Consider the following 18,760-nt stretch of genomic DNA (forward strand, 5'->3'; position numbering starts at 1 on the left):
TCCAGAACTTTGCTTCTTAACTTTTCACTAAATAATAAAAAAACAACTAACATTCTGTGAGCTGAGAACAAATCTGATCCATCATCACTACACACTCATATCAGTGTCTACTGTACATTCTCAATGAAGCTGATAAAATAGTAAATGTAACATAGATAATAAAATTATCTGCTGCATCAATAAATCAGCTTTCACTCTGGAAGTTTGTAGTTTTATCAGAACTCCTTCTCCAAGCTGCTGTGCTGAATCACGCAGGTGTAGGTGTGTTTCTGCAGATCCTCAGCTGAGACTGTCAGAATGCTTCTCTTCTGGAAGCTTCCATCCTGGTTGGGTAACGTCTCTCCGAGATCCACGTCCTCATGCACGTCCTCTCCGTCCTACCTCCAAGTGTCATCACTGTTATGGGGAAGAAACCTGTAGCATGAAATACACAGATGAGGGTCAGGACAAGTCACAGAATAAAACAAATAAATTACAACACTCTATGAGATCTATTTATTTGTTTTATAAATCAGAACATGAAAACGTGAAAACATGTTTAATGGATTCTTTTTGCTTTAAATTCAATTCAATAATAAATACTGCAATCGGTGCCGTGTCATTTAGTTTAATTCTGTTTTCCTGACTATCAAGGCTGGAAAACATTCATATCCAAGACATGGTGGACCTGTTGTTCCAATACTTGTCATGATCTCCCCTTTAGACAGCGCTGCAGACTGCAGCGGGCTCAGAGAGCCGGAGTGCGCGCGCGTGCACGAGCCAGGTGTGCGAGTGCTCAGAGAGCGCACACTCTGATTACTGTGACAGTGTTTACTTTAGACACGTGCGTGCCCTGTTTTGTTATTGGTTGTTGTTCGAGGGTTTGTCTACAGTGGTTTCAGCCGACAGCACTTAACACTGATTATGTTTGTGATATATACCCCTCGCCTCCCAGTACACGGTGCGGAGTATTATAGTACATAGTAGTTGTCATAGAGAGAGAGTTTAGTTTAACGTAGATTAGTTTCCATGATACCACGCTGATGTTTCACGTTTCCCGTTTCACGTTTCATGGTTTTGTGTTTTGACCTCGTTTCTAGTGACCTCGATTTTGATTCCTGCTCAGCCCAGTTCATGCCTGTTTGCTGATCGCCCGACAAATGCTGCCTGCCTCCTTTAATAAAACATCTTTACCTGCACTTGCTTCCGCCTCAATTACCGAAAAGTGACAATACTTATAAGACAATATGTCCACATTAGATTAGTTTATGATCTGAAATCTAAACATCTTGAAACATGTTCTCTGGAAATGTCATAAATGTCCTTCACCTCCTCTCACCAGATATCCTTGTACTCCAAATAAGCGTTCCATCAACGCAGGCAAGGAGAGAACCAGAGCGAAAGCCAAGAGTGCCACAACGATGCAACAAATACCGGTCAGCCCCATGGATCCTCCACCTGTTAAATCACACAGAGTCTTTATAATCTGCTGCAGAAATAAATCAGCTTTCAGTGTAAATCTGTAGTTTTATAGGAAAGTGTTTCTCTGACCAGGATTCAGGATTCGGCGCTCGCTCACAGGCAGCACTATCTCCTTCTCCAAGCTGCTGTGCTGAATCACGCAGGTGTAGGTGTGTTTCTGCAGATTCTCAGCTGAGACTGTCAGAATGCTTCTCTTCTGGAAGCTTCCATCCTGGTTGGGTAACGTCTCTCTGAGATCCACGTCCTCATGCACGTCCTCTCCGTCCTTCTGCCAGGTGATCATCACTGTTTTGGGGAAGAAACCTGTAGCGTGACACACCACCTCTGGAGAACGTATAGAGTCCCTCTGGAACACAAACTTCATGGGACGAACTGCAGAGACACACAGAGACATAACCATCTAAACTTTATTCATTTACAGACTACAGGAGAAAAGTGCCGTTACATACAGATAAATTAGATTGAGAAGTGTATCACAGGTCTTTTCCCCTCTAGGCAGTGAGACTGAGTTATCTGTCATGTGATCATTTTTTGACTATAAGGATTTTTTGGCTGAAGACGTTTAGTTTAAACTACTGGGAAATATATTTAAAATACATATACAATATAGCTTTATAAATGTACAGCTGAAGAATAAATCTCTGTCACTTGTTAAGACTTAAATATCAGAAGAAGTGTGTGTGCTGTAGAGGTGACAAAGTGCCATACGGGATTATTAAGATGGAGGTATAAATATTCTGATTGCTATGGAAACTGTTGTATTTATGAGTGAATGTAAAAGAGTGTGTGTGTGTGTGTGTGTGTGTGTGTGTGTGTAGCAGCTGTAGTTACAGTAACAGAGCAGATCACACACTTTACCTTTCCTCTCCAGAGTCTCTCTGCCGTAAGACACAAATGTGTTTAATCGTTCGATACACTCCTTCTCCAGTAAGTTCTTACAGTATAAACCCTCAGCTCCTGTAGACTCCCACTTGTGTTTGATGATCTCAGCTTTATCATTAGCTGCAGTCCAGGTACCAGTTCTCAGATCGACAGCCAGGAAGTCTTTTCCGTCATAACCGTACTGATTGTATTCTCTAGTGGTGCCATCATCATCCAGCTCACAGCCGTATATCCTCTGTAGTGTATGAACTCCTACTCACACATACACACACACACACACACACACACACTAAAGTTAAAGTTACAGCTTTATCTCTGACTGTTACAAAGTGCTTTAACAACTGTGTTCATCTTTACCTTTAGTGTGATTAACGTCTTTCGTTACTGTAAGCAGAAGATGACGGAGATCCTCCTGATCACTCTGCATACGCTGTGTCTGGTTGTTCCAGTAATCTGGATCATCAGCATTAATCTTCTGCATCCACTCTGTCTTTGGGATCATCTTCATGATGCTGCTGTCGTAATACACAATGTGCTGTCCATCCACCAGACCAACAGCAGTAAACTCTGGGAAATTCATTCCTGGTGTGAGTGCAGTGTAGAGGTACTGAAGAGTGTGTGTGACTGTAAAATAAAGAGCAAAATTGTGAATAAATAAGACAAAGCTTTGATAGAACAGTATCAACAGAGCTTTTCAGCTACAAATCCTGATCAATGCAGTTGAAACAAAAAACGTCTCCACGCCTTCACACGTCGGGTTTCTACAGTGGTGCTAAAACCCGGGAATTGGGGAAGACTCAGACACCACCATGGAAGCCTCCCTACTACCCGAGACCGTCAAATCCCTCGGCACCCTCCACCAACTCAACACCAAGTGCTCCCCATCCTGCACCACAAGTAGCAGCAGCACTTGAAGCCCTCATACAGGAGCAGGCAGAGAGCAGGTGGGCACTCCAGAAGCTGCTGCAGCTCAAAACATCTCCAGGTGAGGCCACAAAGATGTCCTACAGGAACAATCGAGAGGATTGAGTAAGGCAGCTGTGTGCGGACGGCCAGAGGAACGGGCTCAGCGACTCCTCCCAGTGCTATCGAGGGAAACCCTGCTGGCCGCCCAGCAGGTGCCGGCACAGACAAGGCGGTCCTGCAGCGCACAGCCTGGACCCCCGAGGAACACCACCAGTGCTTCCGGTCATCCAGGACATGTTCTTTATGTCATGCACTCTTCGCAAACTGTTCAAATTATTGGGGATTGAATCTATTTGCACCAGTGTTTACCATCCACAGACAGATGGGCGGGCTTAATCAGCGCTTAAAAATATGATCCGTAAGTTCAATGTTTAAATATTAAAGAGTGAAAAATCACTCACCCGCTGACGTCTGAGGAAAAATAATCATGACGAACAGCTGGACTTTCATCGACGCACAACTGACCTCCATTTCCTGCAGATTTTAAGCAGAAAAATTTATGAAATTTTTTTTAATGAAAAACTAAATCTAATCTGAAGAATCTTTATTTTATTTTATTTTATTTTATTCCCTTCTGTTACTGTGGACAAGTCTGATGAACCTGTTTACACTCAGGACTTTAATGAGGAATTACAGTAGCTTATTATCAAGACAGTAGGTGAGGTCTAATATCGTCATTCATTCTTTCATCTCCGGTAACCACTTTAACGTACCAAAAATAACATAGCTTCCCTTCAGTAAGTGTCCGGACTGAGCCTGTAGACTAGGGTGAGTTTATGAATTTCCATATTTCTATGCTTTCCTGCCATTAAGAATAGAAAATACTCCAACACATGATACATATCTGCTTTCCTCAAAGTGTCATCTACCTGTGAAGGAAAATTTAGATCCTAAAAAACGCATTTTTAATGACGTGTTTGGTCATTTGTGACACATTTCCATTGGTTTAGTTTATTTGCAGCATACTTATTCATGGCTTCAATAAATCAAATTTCAATATCATCTTCACATTTCACTAGAAAATAATCTGTTTTTAATAAGCAATGCAACCAAGATACAATTATATATATATCACAGTATGAAAGAAAAACCCCTGCAGATTTTACTTTACACTGTGTTTAATGTTTAAGAACTTGTGCTTACCTCAATTCGGTTTTCGTCAAAACATCAACAGGACAAGACAAGCACCGAACACACGGAGCAATGTTGTATTTCCTGTCTGACATTTCTTCAGGTGTGTCTAGCCCAGCAAGCGAAAAATAAACTATGTATACAATCTCTAATTATGCATGCAATCCAGTTCGGTGAGGAGGATTTAGATTTGTACATCAGTGAAACAAAATACTGTAAACACAGATGTCCTTACACAAAGCTAATTAGAGACAGTGGCGTAGAATCTGGATCATATGTACATGTAGGCTACAGATGCGATTAATGTAAAATAAAAAAATAAAATAAAATAAAATAAAATTCATAACATCATACTGAATACAATCAGCAATTGTGGCTAGTGTGTGTGTGTGTGTGTGTGTGTCCAACAGGTGTAGGTATGAGTCATGTGTTGCCTAGTAAAATGGAAAGTGAGTGTGTATAATGAACTGGATTATTAACTATAATGCTTTAGTGATTCAGTGAGTCAAATCATTTTGACGACTCTTTCGGCTCCCAAACAACTCGTTGTCATGTTTTAAAACTTGCGACTGTGATTTTCCTTTACTTGACCTTAAATCATACCGTTTGATGAAATCTCACTCAACCTTCTATTTAGTAAAACAGCATTACATTATCGTCCATTTAGATAAAGACCCGACTCCTTTGCGAAGATTCGGTCTCTTCCAAAGAATCGAATCACTAAACCGACTCATTTTAACCAAGCACTTTTCCTGGCAAGAGAAGCTAGCCGCTCGGTTTCCATAACAACGAATTTAAAACAGTTATCGCCTTCTAACACACAACATACATACACTCAGTGTGGTGTTTCCACATGTTTTTGTTCTATTTAACATTTCAAACGACGCATGTAATATCTAGTTTTAATGAACAATTAGCCTCAAACTATTTAACTCAGCACCTTATGTGAATCAGCACCGATAGGGCGCTATTACCAAGGCTCAGTATCAAATCTCTCTATTTGGTATCTAGTGCACTTAGTAGGGCGTAGAGTAGGGCCTATTTAAATTATCATACGCTACATAGGGTACACCTGTAGGGGTTTGTAAGCTATTTAGGATATGGTCCATGATTACATTTGACAGGCGAACTTCAGTGAATACCACCGATTTGTTATTACAAAGTATGGCATTGTGTTACACCTAAACATTTATTACATATATGTATTTTTTTTTTAATGAAAAGAATGAATGAATATATGGGTGGTTAATCATTTAAGTGCAAATACAATCTCTAACAACACACTGATATTTACTTTTACTTTTACTAATTTATACCAAAATGAAACCGGACGTATTACTAGTGTTAATGTGGTATATATGACAATACAGTGTCACACACACACACACACACACACACACACACACACACAAATACTTTTTATTTATTTATTGTATTTTTATTTATTTTATTTAAAAAAAAAAAATGACATCAATAAGACATGGTACAACCCACCCAGCCCCCGTCCCTCTTGAAATGACCTCTTTGGAAGTGACTATTATGAGGATACGCACTCTAATTTATTACGTATCGTAACAAAAATAATTTAAGGAAAGAATTAATAATGAAACTTTTATCCAATTTAGTGACATGTACCTGAAAATATAATGGTTATGTCATTGTTAAAAACAGAATCTCACGTCATACTTATCACGCCCTCCTCCATCTCCCCTCCTGCGTGTTGCGCTAATGGTTTAATCCGGTCACTTCCTTGTTTTGTGGAAAAGTTTTATTTTGGAAAGTCTCTGCTCTTTCTCGATCATGAATTTGCGCTAAATGGTTGGAAAAAAGTTAGTTTGTTGTATATTTAAATAAATGTGGCTAATGGGAAATATTCGGTCTCGGTACTAGTTTTATATATATATATAATTTTTTTTTTAGGGGTGTGAAATGGACTTTAGGGAGAAGTTTCCCCTGCACTGGCTGGTGTGGGAAAACAACTACAGACAGCTGGAAAACCAAATACGGACGGTATAAACATGCTCATTTCGTTATTTATTTATATTTATGGCGTGAATTAATGAGTTCAAACTCCTGGGTTAACCGTGGGGCAGCTAGTCTAAATAGCATGCTAGCTAACTAAGTACCTAACAAGCTAATTCGAGTGCGTTAACTAAGTAACTAACTAATTAATTTAATGTTAATTACGTTGTAGTGTATAATTAATTCTGTAATCATCCTGAATTCCGTTGAAAATCCGAGTCAGATTCATTTAAATCTCAGTTTCGCCTGATTAGCTGTTTTGTGGCTGGTAAATCTCAGGTTGGGTCCCAAACCGCTTGCTAGTGCACTAGGTAGTGTGTAGAATGCCGTTATGTTGTTCCCTAAGTAGTGCACGTGTTAAGGGAGCTGGACGCGATTTGGGAGTTTTGTCTCGACCTGTAAACTATCTAGCAAATAAACCAGCGGAATCCCAGCAGTTCTGGAGATTAGATGGTTTAACTGAAGCTCGGAGATTAGAAATGTTGTTCCAGAACTTTCCATGGTGTTTCTGCAGCGTTAATCAGACCTGAGTAATGAGTTAGAACGAGACTGTAATCAGATCAGAGTGTTAATATTATATCAGACAGGGGGTCGGACATGTGACCTGTGTGTTATGAAATTAAAGTAATCTGAGTTGTTGTTGTTGATGTTTTGGTGTGCAGCACAGTGTGGAGGACGTGGACCCGAGAGGACGAACCCCGCTGCATTTAGCCGTGTCTTTGGGTCACCTGGAGTCGGTCCGAGTGCTGCTGAGACATGGAGCTCAGGTCACCAAAGAGAACGCCAAGAACTGGACTGGTGAGTCACACACACACACGCACACACGCAATGCCAAGAACTGGACCGGTGAGTCACACACGCAATGCCAAGAACTGGACCGGTGAGTCCAACACACAGACCCACAGACAGACAGAAACAAAGAAGTGTTTTATTCCTCTTACACCACAGCCGTTCACCAACAACTACACTTTGACACTTTATTTAAGAATGGCACGTCATACTTTTTATCTGTTTATAGTCACTGTGTGTGTGTGTGTGTGTGTGTGTGTGTATACTGCTCTCCTGCTCTCGCTACATTCGTGGTTTTAACTGGAAAACAAACCCTTGTGTTTAGTCAAGTGTGTGTGTGTGTGTGTGTGTGTGAGAGAGAGAGGATGAAGCATTATTGGATGCATTTAAAGCCTCAATCAGGAAATGACTAGCTGACCTATGACTCTTACTGGTCAAATATTCATTCTCGTACTCTCTCTCTCTCCCTCTCTCTGTGTGTGTGTGTGTGTGTGTGTTACTGTAAAGAGAACACATTCTCAGCTAGCTTAAAGCCATGTAACACATCAATAATCAACACAGTTCACTAATACGGGCTTCTGGAAGAAAGGCAGAGGTAAATATATACCTTGTTGACAAACGGCTGCTGTGTTTGTGTGTGTGTGCGCACGTGCGTGCGTGTGCTTGCTTGTTGGCATGCATGGCTGCTCATGCGTCAAAGAGTTTCCCTTGCAGATAATACAAGCACGCTGAAAAGGAAATACGATTAAGTGTGTGTGTGTGTGTGTGTGTGTGTGTGTGTGTGTGTGTGTGTGTGTGTGTGTGAAATGTGGAGTGGAGGTTGTAGTGATGGTAATTTAAGTTAATCATCTTCTCCAAGTATCGAGTGAACTCCTGCCAGACGTGTGTGTGTGTGTGTGTGGTGAGAGAGAGACAAAAAGAGAGACACTCAAGTGTGTAGTTACTTGATGCCTGACTGAAACTTTTACACACACACACCCTTTGACACCTTATAAACTGTTAACATGCAGAATTAGACAGCGTGAACGATTGTGTGTGTTTTAAGTGCTTGGATGTCTGACCATCTGAACCCTGAACACCACAAAGTAGGAATCATGTTATCTGTTGGGTATAACTAATGGAATGGGTGTGTGTGTGTGTGTGTGTGTGTGTGTGTGTGTGTGTGTGTGTGTGTGTGTGTGTGTGTTTGTAGTGCTCCAGGAAGCGGTCAGTACCGGAGATCCGGAGATGGTGCAGCTGGTCCTGCAGCGGCGTGATTACCTCAAAGCCTCCACGGCTCTGGCAGGAGTCCCCGAGTTACTGTGCAAGATCCGAGAGGTGATGAAACTCTCTCTCTCTCTCTCTCTCTCTCTCTCTCTCTCTCTCTCTCTCTCTCTCTCTCTCTCTTCATCCCTCGCTTTTTCCCCTCCTTTGTTGACGAAAGGAAAAAAACAATGTGTCTATAATAAACGATGCTGAAGTGTGTGTGTGTTCCGGCGTCTTGTCGCTTCTCTTGTATCTCTGTCTCAGATTGAACTTACACAGGAAGGCGGTTACTCTCCCACTTCCTTGTCCGGCTCCGGTTCTACACCCCACATGTTATGCTGTTGTGTTTGTGCGCGTGTGTTAGTACACCGGGCAAGAATCTTTTCATTGATCTGATGTCTCTCTCTCTCTCTCTCTCTCTCTCTCTCTCTCTCACAGTCTCCAGACTTCTACATGGAGATGAAGTGGGAGTTCACCAGCTGGAGTAAGTGTGACTCTTCAAGTTCTTCCTTCTGATTGGTCAGAAGCTGTTGATTTAGTTTTCTATAGACAGTAGTGCAGCTGCGAAACACGAGTTTATATGAACGCACTCGTGTTGTAAATACGTGATCGTTTCTATAGTAACGGCTCATTCACGTGTCAATATGGTGATTTGTTGCTTATATAACTGATTTAACGTTCATGGAAGGAGTCTCCAGTGTCAGTTGCTCTGTGGTAAAGTCGTCGCTCGTAGGTTTTCCGACGTCATCTTCAGGACGGACGATTTTTACGCTTTTTCGGTAACACGACGGCGTTCATGTTTACGTCACAGTCCCACTGGTGTCACGCGTGTGTCCGAGCGACGTGTGTCGTATCTGGAAGAGCGGCACGAGCCTGCGAGTGGATGCCACGCTACTCGGGTTTGAGAACATGACGTGGATCAGGGGGCGGCGGAGCTACATCTTCAATGGAGACGGTAAACACACACGCACACACATCCAATACAGTCATCACTCCAAAAACCTGCCCAGATTTAAAGAAATGAAGTGTGTGTGTGTGTGTGTGTGTGTGTGTGTGTGTGTGTGTGTGTGTGTGTGTGTGTGTGTGGACAGAGAGCTGCGCTGAGCTGATGGAGGTGAACCATGACGACGAGGTGGTGGACACGGAGCGCTTCGACATCACGCGCGAGCTGGACGAGGTCACGCTTGACTCCATGCAGCCTGACCAGCAGGAAGTGGCCAAGCGGCTGACCACACCCATCGTCAACACCTTCCTCGACACCAAGGACATCTCGTTCGAGAGGCGAGTCGCGCCATGAAGTGCCGATCTTTACACCCGAGCGGGTTGAATTATTTATTAACACTTCAGCTTCCTCGTTGTTGTCTCGAGTCGAGAAATGATCTTAAATGTACCGTTATTCCAATCGGTGCTTGTTAAAACCAGTTTATTATAAATTATTTGGTCTACAGCACGTCAGGGATGTGTGTATGCGTGATGCTGGCTGTTCAGAGGATGTTGACATGATGATTGCCTGTGTGTGCAGGTGTAAATCCGGGATCTGGGGCTGGAGAACGGACCGAAATGAAGTGGTGAACGGGTTTGAAGCGAAGGTGCGCACTTTTTTTTTTTTTTTTTTTCCTTTTTTTCTTTTTTCTCCTTCTTTTCTTCCTCCCCCCTGCCCTCATAAGTGTCCAGTAAGAGCAATTGTACCTGACTTATAAACTTGAAGATGAATGCTTCGTCAGTCTTTTTTTATTTTATTTTAATTAATCAGTTACCTCTTGAAAAGTATAGCACAAGTTGAATCTCCTACAGATATTAGTGCGTGTATCTATGAAAGCAAAGAGTTCAGTCTGAGAAACAGTAAAGTACACGGTGAGGTGAACACTGCAGCTCCTCATCTTGAGGCACGATGTGAAGAATCAAATCTGCTGTCGTTTAGGTGTTCTCCGTCAACAACGTGAACGTGGTGATTCGAACGAGGACGGAGCACCTCACCGACGAAGAGAAGGCCAGAATCAAAAGTAACTGCTCACGTGACACTTTATTATGACAAGACGTTAAGGGTGTGAGGATCTAACAGACATGATAAGCAGTCTGTAGCAGCAGCAGTAGTAGCAGTAACAGCAGCAGCAGTAACAGCAGCAGCAGTAGTAGTATTAGTAGCAGTGGCAGTAGTAGTAGCAGTAGTAGTAGCAGTAGCAGTAGTAGTAGCAGTAGCAGCAGCAGCAGTAGCAGCAGCAGTAGCAGCAGCAGTAGTAGCAGCAGTAGTACCAGCAGTAGTAGTATTAGTAGCAGTGGCAGTAGTAGTATTAGTAGCAGTGGCAGTAGTAGTATTAGTGGCAGTAGTAGTATTATTAGCAGTGGCAGTAGTAGTAGTATTAGTGGCAGTATTAGTAGCAGTGGCAGTAGTAGTATTAGTGGCAGTAGTAGTATTAGTAGCAGTGGCAGTAGTAGTAGCAGTAGCAGTGGCAGTAGTAGTAGCAGCAGTGGCAGTAGTAGTAGCATTAGTAGCAGTGGCAGTAGTAGTACTAGCAGTGGCAGTAGTAGTATTAGTGGCAGTAGTAGTATTAGTAGCAGTGGCAGTAGTAGTAGCAGTAGCAGTGGCAGTAGTAGTAGCAGCAGTGGCAGTAGTAGTAGCATTAGTAGCAGTGGCAGTAGTAGTACTAGCAGTGGCAGTAGTAGTATTAGTGGCAGTAGTAGTATTAGTTGCAGTGGCAGTAGTAGTATTAGTAGCAGTGGCAGTAGTAGTAGTAGCAGTGGCAGTAGCAGTATTAGTGGCAGTAGTAGTATTAGTTGCAGTGGCAGTAGTAGTATTAGTAGCAGTGGCAGTAGTAGTATTAGTAGTAGTATTAGTAGCAGTAGCAGTGGCAGTAGTAGTAGCAGCAGTGGCAGTAGTAGTAGCATTAGTAGCAGTGGCAGTAGTAGTACTAGCAGTGGCAGTAGTAGTATTAGTGGCAGTAGTAGTATTAGTTGCAGTGGCAGTAGTAGTATTAGTAGCAGTGGCAGTAGTAGTAGTAGCAGTGGCAGTAGCAGTATTAGTGGCAGTAGTAGTATTAGTTGCAGTGGCAGTAGTAGTATTAGTAGCAGTGGCAGTAGTAGTATTAGTAGTAGTATTAGTAGCAGTGGCAGTAGTAGTAGCAGCAGTAGTAGTATTAGTAGCAGTAGTAGTATTAGTAGCAGTGGCAGTAGTAGTAGTAGTATTGGCAGTAGTAGTATTAGTAGTAGTATTAGTAGCAGCAGCAGTAGTAGTATTGGTAGCAGTGGCAGTAGTAGTAGTAGTAGTAGTAGTATTGGCAGTAGTAGTGGCGGTGGTAGTAGTAGCAGTGTCAATATTAGTATTAGTGGCAGTAGTATTAGTAGTAGTAGTATCAGTAGTAGTAGCAGTGGCAATAGTAGTTGTATTAGTAGTGGCAGCAGCGGTAGTAGTAGTAGCAGCGGAGGTAGTAGCAGTAGTAGTAGTAGCGGCGGTAGTAGTAGCGGCGGTAGTAGTAGTAGCGGCAGTAGTAGTAGTAGTAGCAGCAGTGGTAATAGTAGCGGTAGTAGTAGCAGCAGTGGCAGTAGCAGCGGTAGCGGTAGTAGTAGTAGCAGCGGTAGTAGTAGCGGTAGTAGTAGCAGCAGCAGCGGTGGTAGTAGTAGCAGCAGCGGTAGCAGTAGTAGCAGCGGTGGTAGTAGTAGCAGCAGCGGTAGTAGTAGCAGCGGTGGTAGTAGTAGCGGTAGTAGTAGCAGCAGCGGTAGTAGTAGCAGCGGTGGTAGTAGTAGCAGTAGTAGTAGCAGCGGTGATAGTAGCAGCAGCCTTAGTAGTAGTAGTAGCAGCAGTGGTAGTAGCAGCGGTAGTAGTAGTACTAGCAGTGGTAGTAGTAGTGGCAGCACCGGTAGTAGCAGTAGCAGTGGTTGTAGTAGTAGCAGTAGTAGTAGTAGTAGTAGCAGCAGCAGCAGTAGTAGGTGCAGTGCAGTAGTAGTAGCAGCGGTGGTAGTAGCAGTAGTAGTAGTAGTAGTAGCAGTAGTAGTAGTAGTAGTAGCAGTGCAGTAGTAGTAGTAGTAGTAGTAGTAGTAGTAGCAGCGGTAGTAGTAGTAGTAGTAGTGGCAGTAGTAGTAGCAGCAGCGGCAGTGGTAGTAGCAGCAGTGGTAGTAGTAGCGGTGGTAGTAGTAGTAGTAGTAGTAGTAGTAGTAGCAGCAGCAGTAGTAGTAGCAGTGCAGTAGTAGTAGTAGTAATCACGATTCCAGCTCTAGGTTAAAGTGTTCTCTCTCTCTCTCTCTCTCTTGCAGGTGAGCGGAACGTTCTGGAGTCTTTTCTCGGGACAGTAGAGCAGCAGATCAGTGCTCAGGGGGTACGTGAGCAGTGTGTCGGGTGATGTGTGAGGAATAAAACACTGCGCTACTGTCAGAGCTGCTGTTATAATAAACGAATCAACGCCTTCTGACCAATCAGAATTCAAGCGCTGTGGGATAAATCCAGATGTTAACCCAGATCATATTCTTGTTTACGGGGTTTCACTAATAATACTTCACCAGCTTATTACACTGTAAAACAAAATTTTTTTATTGGTAAAGTAATTTTTGCACCATTTATTTTTTTAGGATTTAACTCTAGAGTACGCGACGGCGACAAACCCGACAGCCATCACTCCAGAGGAGTATTTTAACCCGGACTTCGACCTGAAGGACCGAGACATCGGCCGACCCATCGAGCTCACCATCAGAACCCAAAGGTGAATAAAAAAACAGATTAAATATTCAACTCTGTCTTAAATCCGTATTTAGTTTGGAATGAAAATCTACTTTTCCTGCAGGATGAACAGGTTTAGACTAAATATCTTGTCGCTTGTAAATTCAGATGTAAAGTGTCTGTTGGTATATTTTAGGACTTAAAAAAAAAAAATCCTGAATAATTATAGATTTTAAATTCTTCTGGAACATGTTTTGGCTCGTTGAGGTTTTGATTACACCGTCTTGTCACTCCTCAGATTTAAGGGGACGTTGTGGATGAGCGAGGAGCACCCCCTCTCTCTGGTGGAGCAGGTGACCCCCATCATCAACCTGATGGCTCGCACCAGCACCCACTTCGCCCGTCTCCGAGACTTCATCCAGCTCCGCTTCCCCCCGGGCTTCCCTGTCAAGATTGGTAACGCCCGAGTGCACCGACGAGCGCCTCTCATATATCGTAATTTATCGGGAAAAGCCGAAGATTAAATTTATAATTCTAAGTATTCACACACCCCTGGACTTTTACACATATTTGTAGTGTAATAAGTTGTAACTGGTACTACAGTACAACTATTTTATATATATGGGGCGGTTGTGGCTCAGGTGGTAGAGCGGGCTGTCCACTAATCATAGGGGTGGAGGTTCGATTCCCGGCCCACGTGACTCCACATACCGAAGTGTCGCTGAGCAAGACACTGAACCCCAAGTTGCTCCCGATGGCAAGTTAGTGCCTTGCATGGCAGCTCTGCTACCACTGGTGTGTGTCAGTGGGTGAATGAGACACAGTGTAAAGTGCTTTGGATAAAAGCACTATGTAAGTGTGCCATTAACCATATTTATCAGAAATGCAGCATTGATCACCATCCTGTGAAGCACGATGGTGGTAGCATTACATTGAGAGTTACCCATTGTCTCTCGGTTACTTCTCTAATTCAATCTTTACCCAGTCACACATGAATACTTAATATGTAGTGTGTGCGTGTCTTCAGTGATCTGTGATTACTTAGCTTTTTATACTGTAGTGTATGAACTGAACAGCGGTGCTGATAATAGATCTCTCACTTTGATGGTTTTTTAAAAAAAAATTTTTTTATTCGTCTTTCGCCAGAAATCCCGCTGTTCCACGTGCTCAACGCTCGCATCACGTTCGGAAACGTGAACAAGTGCAGCACGGAGGAGCCCGCCGACGCGAGCCAGTCAGCCACTACACCTTCACCGACGGAGGAAAAGGAAAGCGAGAGCAGTGAAGCTTCAGGTGTTGCAAAAGTTACACAGATTATTCTTAAATATTGAGGATGAAACTGTGTTAACGTAGTGATTACTGAAGGAACATCTCTCAGTAGTGGATTTCGACCCTCAGTAGTTCTTACCTCAACTTCAGTTGAATGGATGGGCGGAGTCAAATTCTCTCTGTCTCTGTTTTTACAGGTGCCACTCCGTTCCAAGTGTCCCCCTCTGTTTTCATGGTTCCTGCTCACTACCACCAGCGCGGGGGCAGCAGACACACACACACACCCCACCCCTCCAACCACGACGAGGAGCTGCTGCAATACGCCATCCACCGGAGCCTGCTCGATTCCAACGGCTTCAGCACACAGGTGTGTATGTGTGTGAGATTGTATGAGCTGGAATTGGAAAACATGATCACTGTGTGTGTGTGTGTGTGTGTGTGTGTGTGTGTGTGTGTGTGTGTGTGTGTGTGTGTGTGTGTTTGTGTGTCCTGTCTCATGTCTCTCTGTGATTTCTAGAACCCTTGGGGTGACTCGAATGGCGTTTCGACACCCAGCATGGTAGAAAGCATAAGTGATGGGTGAGTCGGTCCTTCCTAATCTGGCCTTTTCAGTAAAACATCAAGCCGTGCTTACAATAATCTCAATAATAACCTGAGATTTAAAAAGTGAGACCGGTATGGTGATATGAAACCGTGTCCCTCGACCTCAGGAACGTCTCAGAAGGCGTCCTCGTGGACGTGAGCGAGACCACGCCCACCAGCACGGACTCCGCCTCCAGCCCGGACTCCGACCTCCGACTGGCCATGGAGCTGTCAGCCCGAGCACAGGAGGAAGAGGAGAGGAGGCGAAAGGAAGAGGAGGAGGAGCTGGAGAGGATTCTGCAACTCTCGCTTACGGAGAAATGACCAAAAGAAAAGAGAGAGAGAGATGATGGAAGGACAAAAGGGAAAGTCCATTTCCTGTTTTGCAGCTTCGGATCTCGTCGATGGCACACGACCTCCACTTCCTGTTCTGCCATGTATTATATCATGTATCGTTCTGTTACGCCGACAAACGATCCGTTCGCTAAGAAAAGAATCGTCGCTCGTAGCCTAACCTTAAGAACACACTTTCACTCGCAATCTAAAGACCACAAAAGCTTTTTTTTTTTTTTTGAGTGATAACACTTTCTGCTGTTATTTTTCTGCCTTTCCTGAGACGACTCTGAGCTGCTTCACTGAGACTGTGAGAGAGTAACGTCTCTGAAAGGCCAAACACGGTGTCCGGGGGTGTGTGTGTGTGTAAGTCTTTAGGTCTGTGCGTTTGTGTGTCGTATAAGTATCAGAATCGTAAAAAGCAAGCTCTGTCGAGTTTTACATTATCTCAGGGTTCTCATGCGTTCCTTCTGCAACCTTGAAGACACAGAGGAGTTTTGAGACTAGAGAACGTTCCGGTAGCTCCTAAAAAACGACCACTTACAGCTCCAACCTCACACTTAGATTAGATGTGAATTAGGCACGGGCCGATGATCCGTGATGTACTCTGATGCACGGTGTAGCTGTTTTAACTTCCCAGGAACTTGCCCGTTCCACAGACGGGTTCAAATGTAACCACAAGCGGAAAAAAAAAAGTACGGCGTAGTTCATTGACGAATAAGAATTGATAACTTGCTGCAGTATAAGAGGAATAAAACGCTTTGGGACATGCTGTTCTAGGAAAAGAATCATCTGTAGCTCGGCTTCATCCCACGCTGATTATTTTACTCTAACAGCACGACACGCTGCGTTTTATTCCTTATTAATTAAATGCTGACGTTGCCTTGTTTTCTGCTTCTCAGATGAAGTGCATCCGTGAAGATAATGAAGATGCATCCGGTTTCTTCTTTTCGGTTCGGTTAAAATCCCGTCTGAAGAGGAAGGATTATTGTTGGTAATGTTATAAATCAGAAGTCTAGCTAAGGATTATAGTGTAATATCGGCACATGTCTATTTCCGACGCAAGCTAATATCAGCTGATCGACTGTAGCGTGAAGTAGGGTCCTTTTTTATTTTCCAGCATAGTTAGCCTGTTTAGGACATGCGCGCCTTGACTCCAAAAGCAATACTGAAACCACCGTGCCTCTGCGAGTGACGCGGGACAGGATTTACAGATGTTCTGGCGTACACTTCAGCCTGAACTTTGCACCACAGCTTCAGGGTTTGGTGCTGATTTCTAAAAACTTTGTGGTACAGTATCGGAAATTTCTGACAAAGCATGTCCCATGGCTTGAAATTTCCATCGACTTCCTGTTTGACAGCTGTCTTTTTTTTTTTTTTTTTTTGACGTTTTCTGGCCTTATGAGACTCTACGGGTGTCTAGTTTCTATCTAGAGCGTTGGCTTGGCGTGTTAAGATCCATCACTGTGAAGAGGTTTCCAACTTTCCCTGCGTCCCCATGCTGTGTGTGAACCTGTCCGACTTCCCCACACCACTCACAACTGGCCACTCGCAGCACGAGAGAAGGACGAGAGTGGAAACAGGAACAACGTAGCTGGAGACTTGGGGTCAGTTTGAGATTTTACAGTGCGTTACGTCGGCTCTCCGGGTCGTAGTCAGAGATCGCATCTTCAGTCCAAAAGTTACACCGGTATTTACACAGGGAAAGTTTCTTGTAGTCAGAGTCTGGTTATACACACCCTTAACTAGATTCTGCTGTACACGGATATTATTGAATTCTCCTGCGAGTAGTTCAAGCCTAGAAACATCCGAGATGGGATTTTTCAATAGCGGGTACCTTTTTAAAATCAGGGATAGAAAATGCAGGCTGAAGAAGGAAATGGTAGGATTTCCCTAACCCCACCCCCCTGCTGTCAAATGTAATATGATGTAATGAAGTCGAGACGATTGCTGCGTGACCTACTTGTAATTAATTATTACCTACTTGTAATTACCACATTGGGCAGTGGTGTTAAGACGTTGGATTAATGATCTGAAGGCCGTGAGTTCAGCTCCCAGCGCTGCCAATCTGCCACTACTGGGCCCCTGAGCGAGGCCCTTAACCCTCCACTGCTCAGCTGTATAAATGAGATAAATGTAAGTCGCTCTGGATCAGGGTGTCTGCCAAATGCCGTAAATGTAAAACGTGTTTCACATGAATCACTGTACATTCGGTTGAATTGAACAAAATGGCTTCCGCGCTCATGATATCATTTTGCATTAAAATAAAATTTCTATACGCTTCTCCGACAGTTACTTGTTCGCATGATGTAATCAACCTACGTGATAATAAATCGAGGTCGCGCGCAGGACATAGGCTATTTTGTCGCGCTGTTGGTTTGTTTTGTTTTTTTCATTCGCAATTTTTGATCGATTAATAATAATAATGCCAAATTCAGAATGCGGCCCTCAGACTGGACGGAGCACGTTGCTACATAAACGAATAAAATGTGAATAAAATATGTTGTACTTTTGATATATTAAAGATTTTATTGTTCAGGTTGAAGTGCTATGTTTCGGTAAGGGGGATCTGACCTCACTTAAACCAAAACCATGAGGTGAAGACAACAAGGGGGTGGTGATGACTGTATCCGGATTGTACGTAGCCGGATTGTAGTGCGGATTTTTAACTTCTACTGGTATTGCAGCAAACAAGAAAGAGTAGCTCGCTCTCGCTCTCTCTCTCACACACACGCTTTGTTAGGAAAAGTGAAAAATCCTTCAGCAGTGTGAATGTAAGCAGTATCCTTATTTTATAACAGAAGCATTATGATTTTTTTTTCTGTAATTAAACCATACAACTCGACTGTGATTGTCAACAGTGTACAAGTAGCGTTCAAGAACTTTTTTTTTCCCATTTCTGATGGTTTCTTGGGTTTCTAAAGGAACTAATTGCCAAACATAATGCGTTTTTACCATATCAGGGTTTATGGATGGCTAATTTTCACAGCTAATCAACTGTTTTTATGAGCTGAGCGTATGATAAACTATATAGTCTGATGGAGGTGGACAAAAAAAAAACCTTTTCACTTAATAAAAGCACTTTATATGACTTCAATGAACGTGTAGTTCCTGCATAAAAACATCTACTGTCTATCCTTTGATGAGTCATCAAACTGGCACAGATATACTGACATACCAGAGTAGGTAGATGAATATGGTGTTTTTTTTTCTTTTCTTGATTTCTATCGACCTCTCTGTTACAGCTTCTCACGCTGACCAACAGATGGCGCTATTCTAACACACAAGCACTTCTGATCCTCTTGTTTCTTAAAGACCATCCATAACCTCAGAACCACATGCAGAACACCAGATACCTCATTACGGAGCAGAACGTTGAACGCCGATGACCTTCTAAACATAGCCGCGTGTGCGAGTGCAGGGATTTGAGCT

General features: G+C 43.2%; 3 protein-coding genes across 7 annotated transcripts in view; 1 reads left to right on the forward strand and 2 right to left on the reverse strand.

Annotated features, from left to right (window-relative positions):
• LOC108255567 (BOLA class I histocompatibility antigen, alpha chain BL3-6) overlaps positions 1–4,533 on the reverse strand; it is a 135,254-nt gene extending 130,721 nt beyond the window's left edge. The window contains exons 1-3 of the mRNA XM_053674400.1: positions 4,453–4,533; positions 3,711–3,783; positions 2,701–2,967 (exon numbers count right to left, since the gene is read on the reverse strand). Coding sequence (XP_053530375.1) covers positions 2,701–2,967; positions 3,711–3,780 — 337 coding nt within the window. The 5' untranslated portion in view covers positions 3,781–3,783; positions 4,453–4,533. The remainder of the gene's footprint in view (positions 1–2,700; positions 2,968–3,710; positions 3,784–4,452) is intronic.
• The window catches only part of LOC108261296 (class I histocompatibility antigen, Gogo-A*0401 alpha chain), a 158,301-nt gene that overhangs the window by 27,605 nt on the left and 111,936 nt on the right, over positions 1–18,760 (reverse strand). The window lies entirely within an intron of this gene.
• On the forward strand, positions 6,147–18,425 carry ankrd13a (ankyrin repeat domain 13A). 2 transcript variants are annotated; one of them, XM_017451590.3, is made up of 16 exons: positions 6,147–6,269; positions 6,361–6,450; positions 7,125–7,260; positions 8,444–8,568; positions 8,935–8,980; positions 9,308–9,451; positions 9,588–9,777; positions 10,019–10,085; positions 10,418–10,499; positions 12,745–12,806; positions 13,057–13,187; positions 13,443–13,600; positions 14,291–14,437; positions 14,611–14,780; positions 14,931–14,992; positions 15,124–18,425. In XM_017451590.3, the coding sequence occupies exons 2-16, from the start codon at positions 6,370–6,372 to the stop codon at positions 15,317–15,319; spliced, it is 1,797 nt and encodes a 598-aa protein (XP_017307079.1). In that variant the 5' UTR covers positions 6,147–6,269; positions 6,361–6,369; the 3' UTR covers positions 15,320–18,425. The 2 variants fall into 2 exon arrangements, with proteins under 2 accessions (XP_017307079.1, XP_017307081.1); XM_017451592.3 differs by having other exon boundaries at positions 6,173–6,258.

Source organism: Ictalurus punctatus, chromosome 22 (genome assembly GCF_001660625.3).
Source record: "Ictalurus punctatus breed USDA103 chromosome 22, Coco_2.0, whole genome shotgun sequence".
NCBI lineage: Eukaryota > Metazoa > Chordata > Actinopteri > Siluriformes > Ictaluridae > Ictalurus > Ictalurus punctatus.

What these genes read in the sequence shown, in the direction of transcription:
- ankrd13a (XM_017451592.3), top strand. An exon ending in TACTGTGCAAGATCCGAGAG is followed by an intron (nt 8,569 to 8,934) that starts GTGATGAAACTC and finishes TCTCTCTCACAG; the next exon opens with TCTCCAGACTTCTACATGGA. An exon ending in CCAACGGCTTCAGCACACAG is followed by an intron (nt 14,781 to 14,930) that starts GTGTGTATGTGT and finishes TGTGATTTCTAG; the next exon opens with AACCCTTGGGGTGACTCGAA.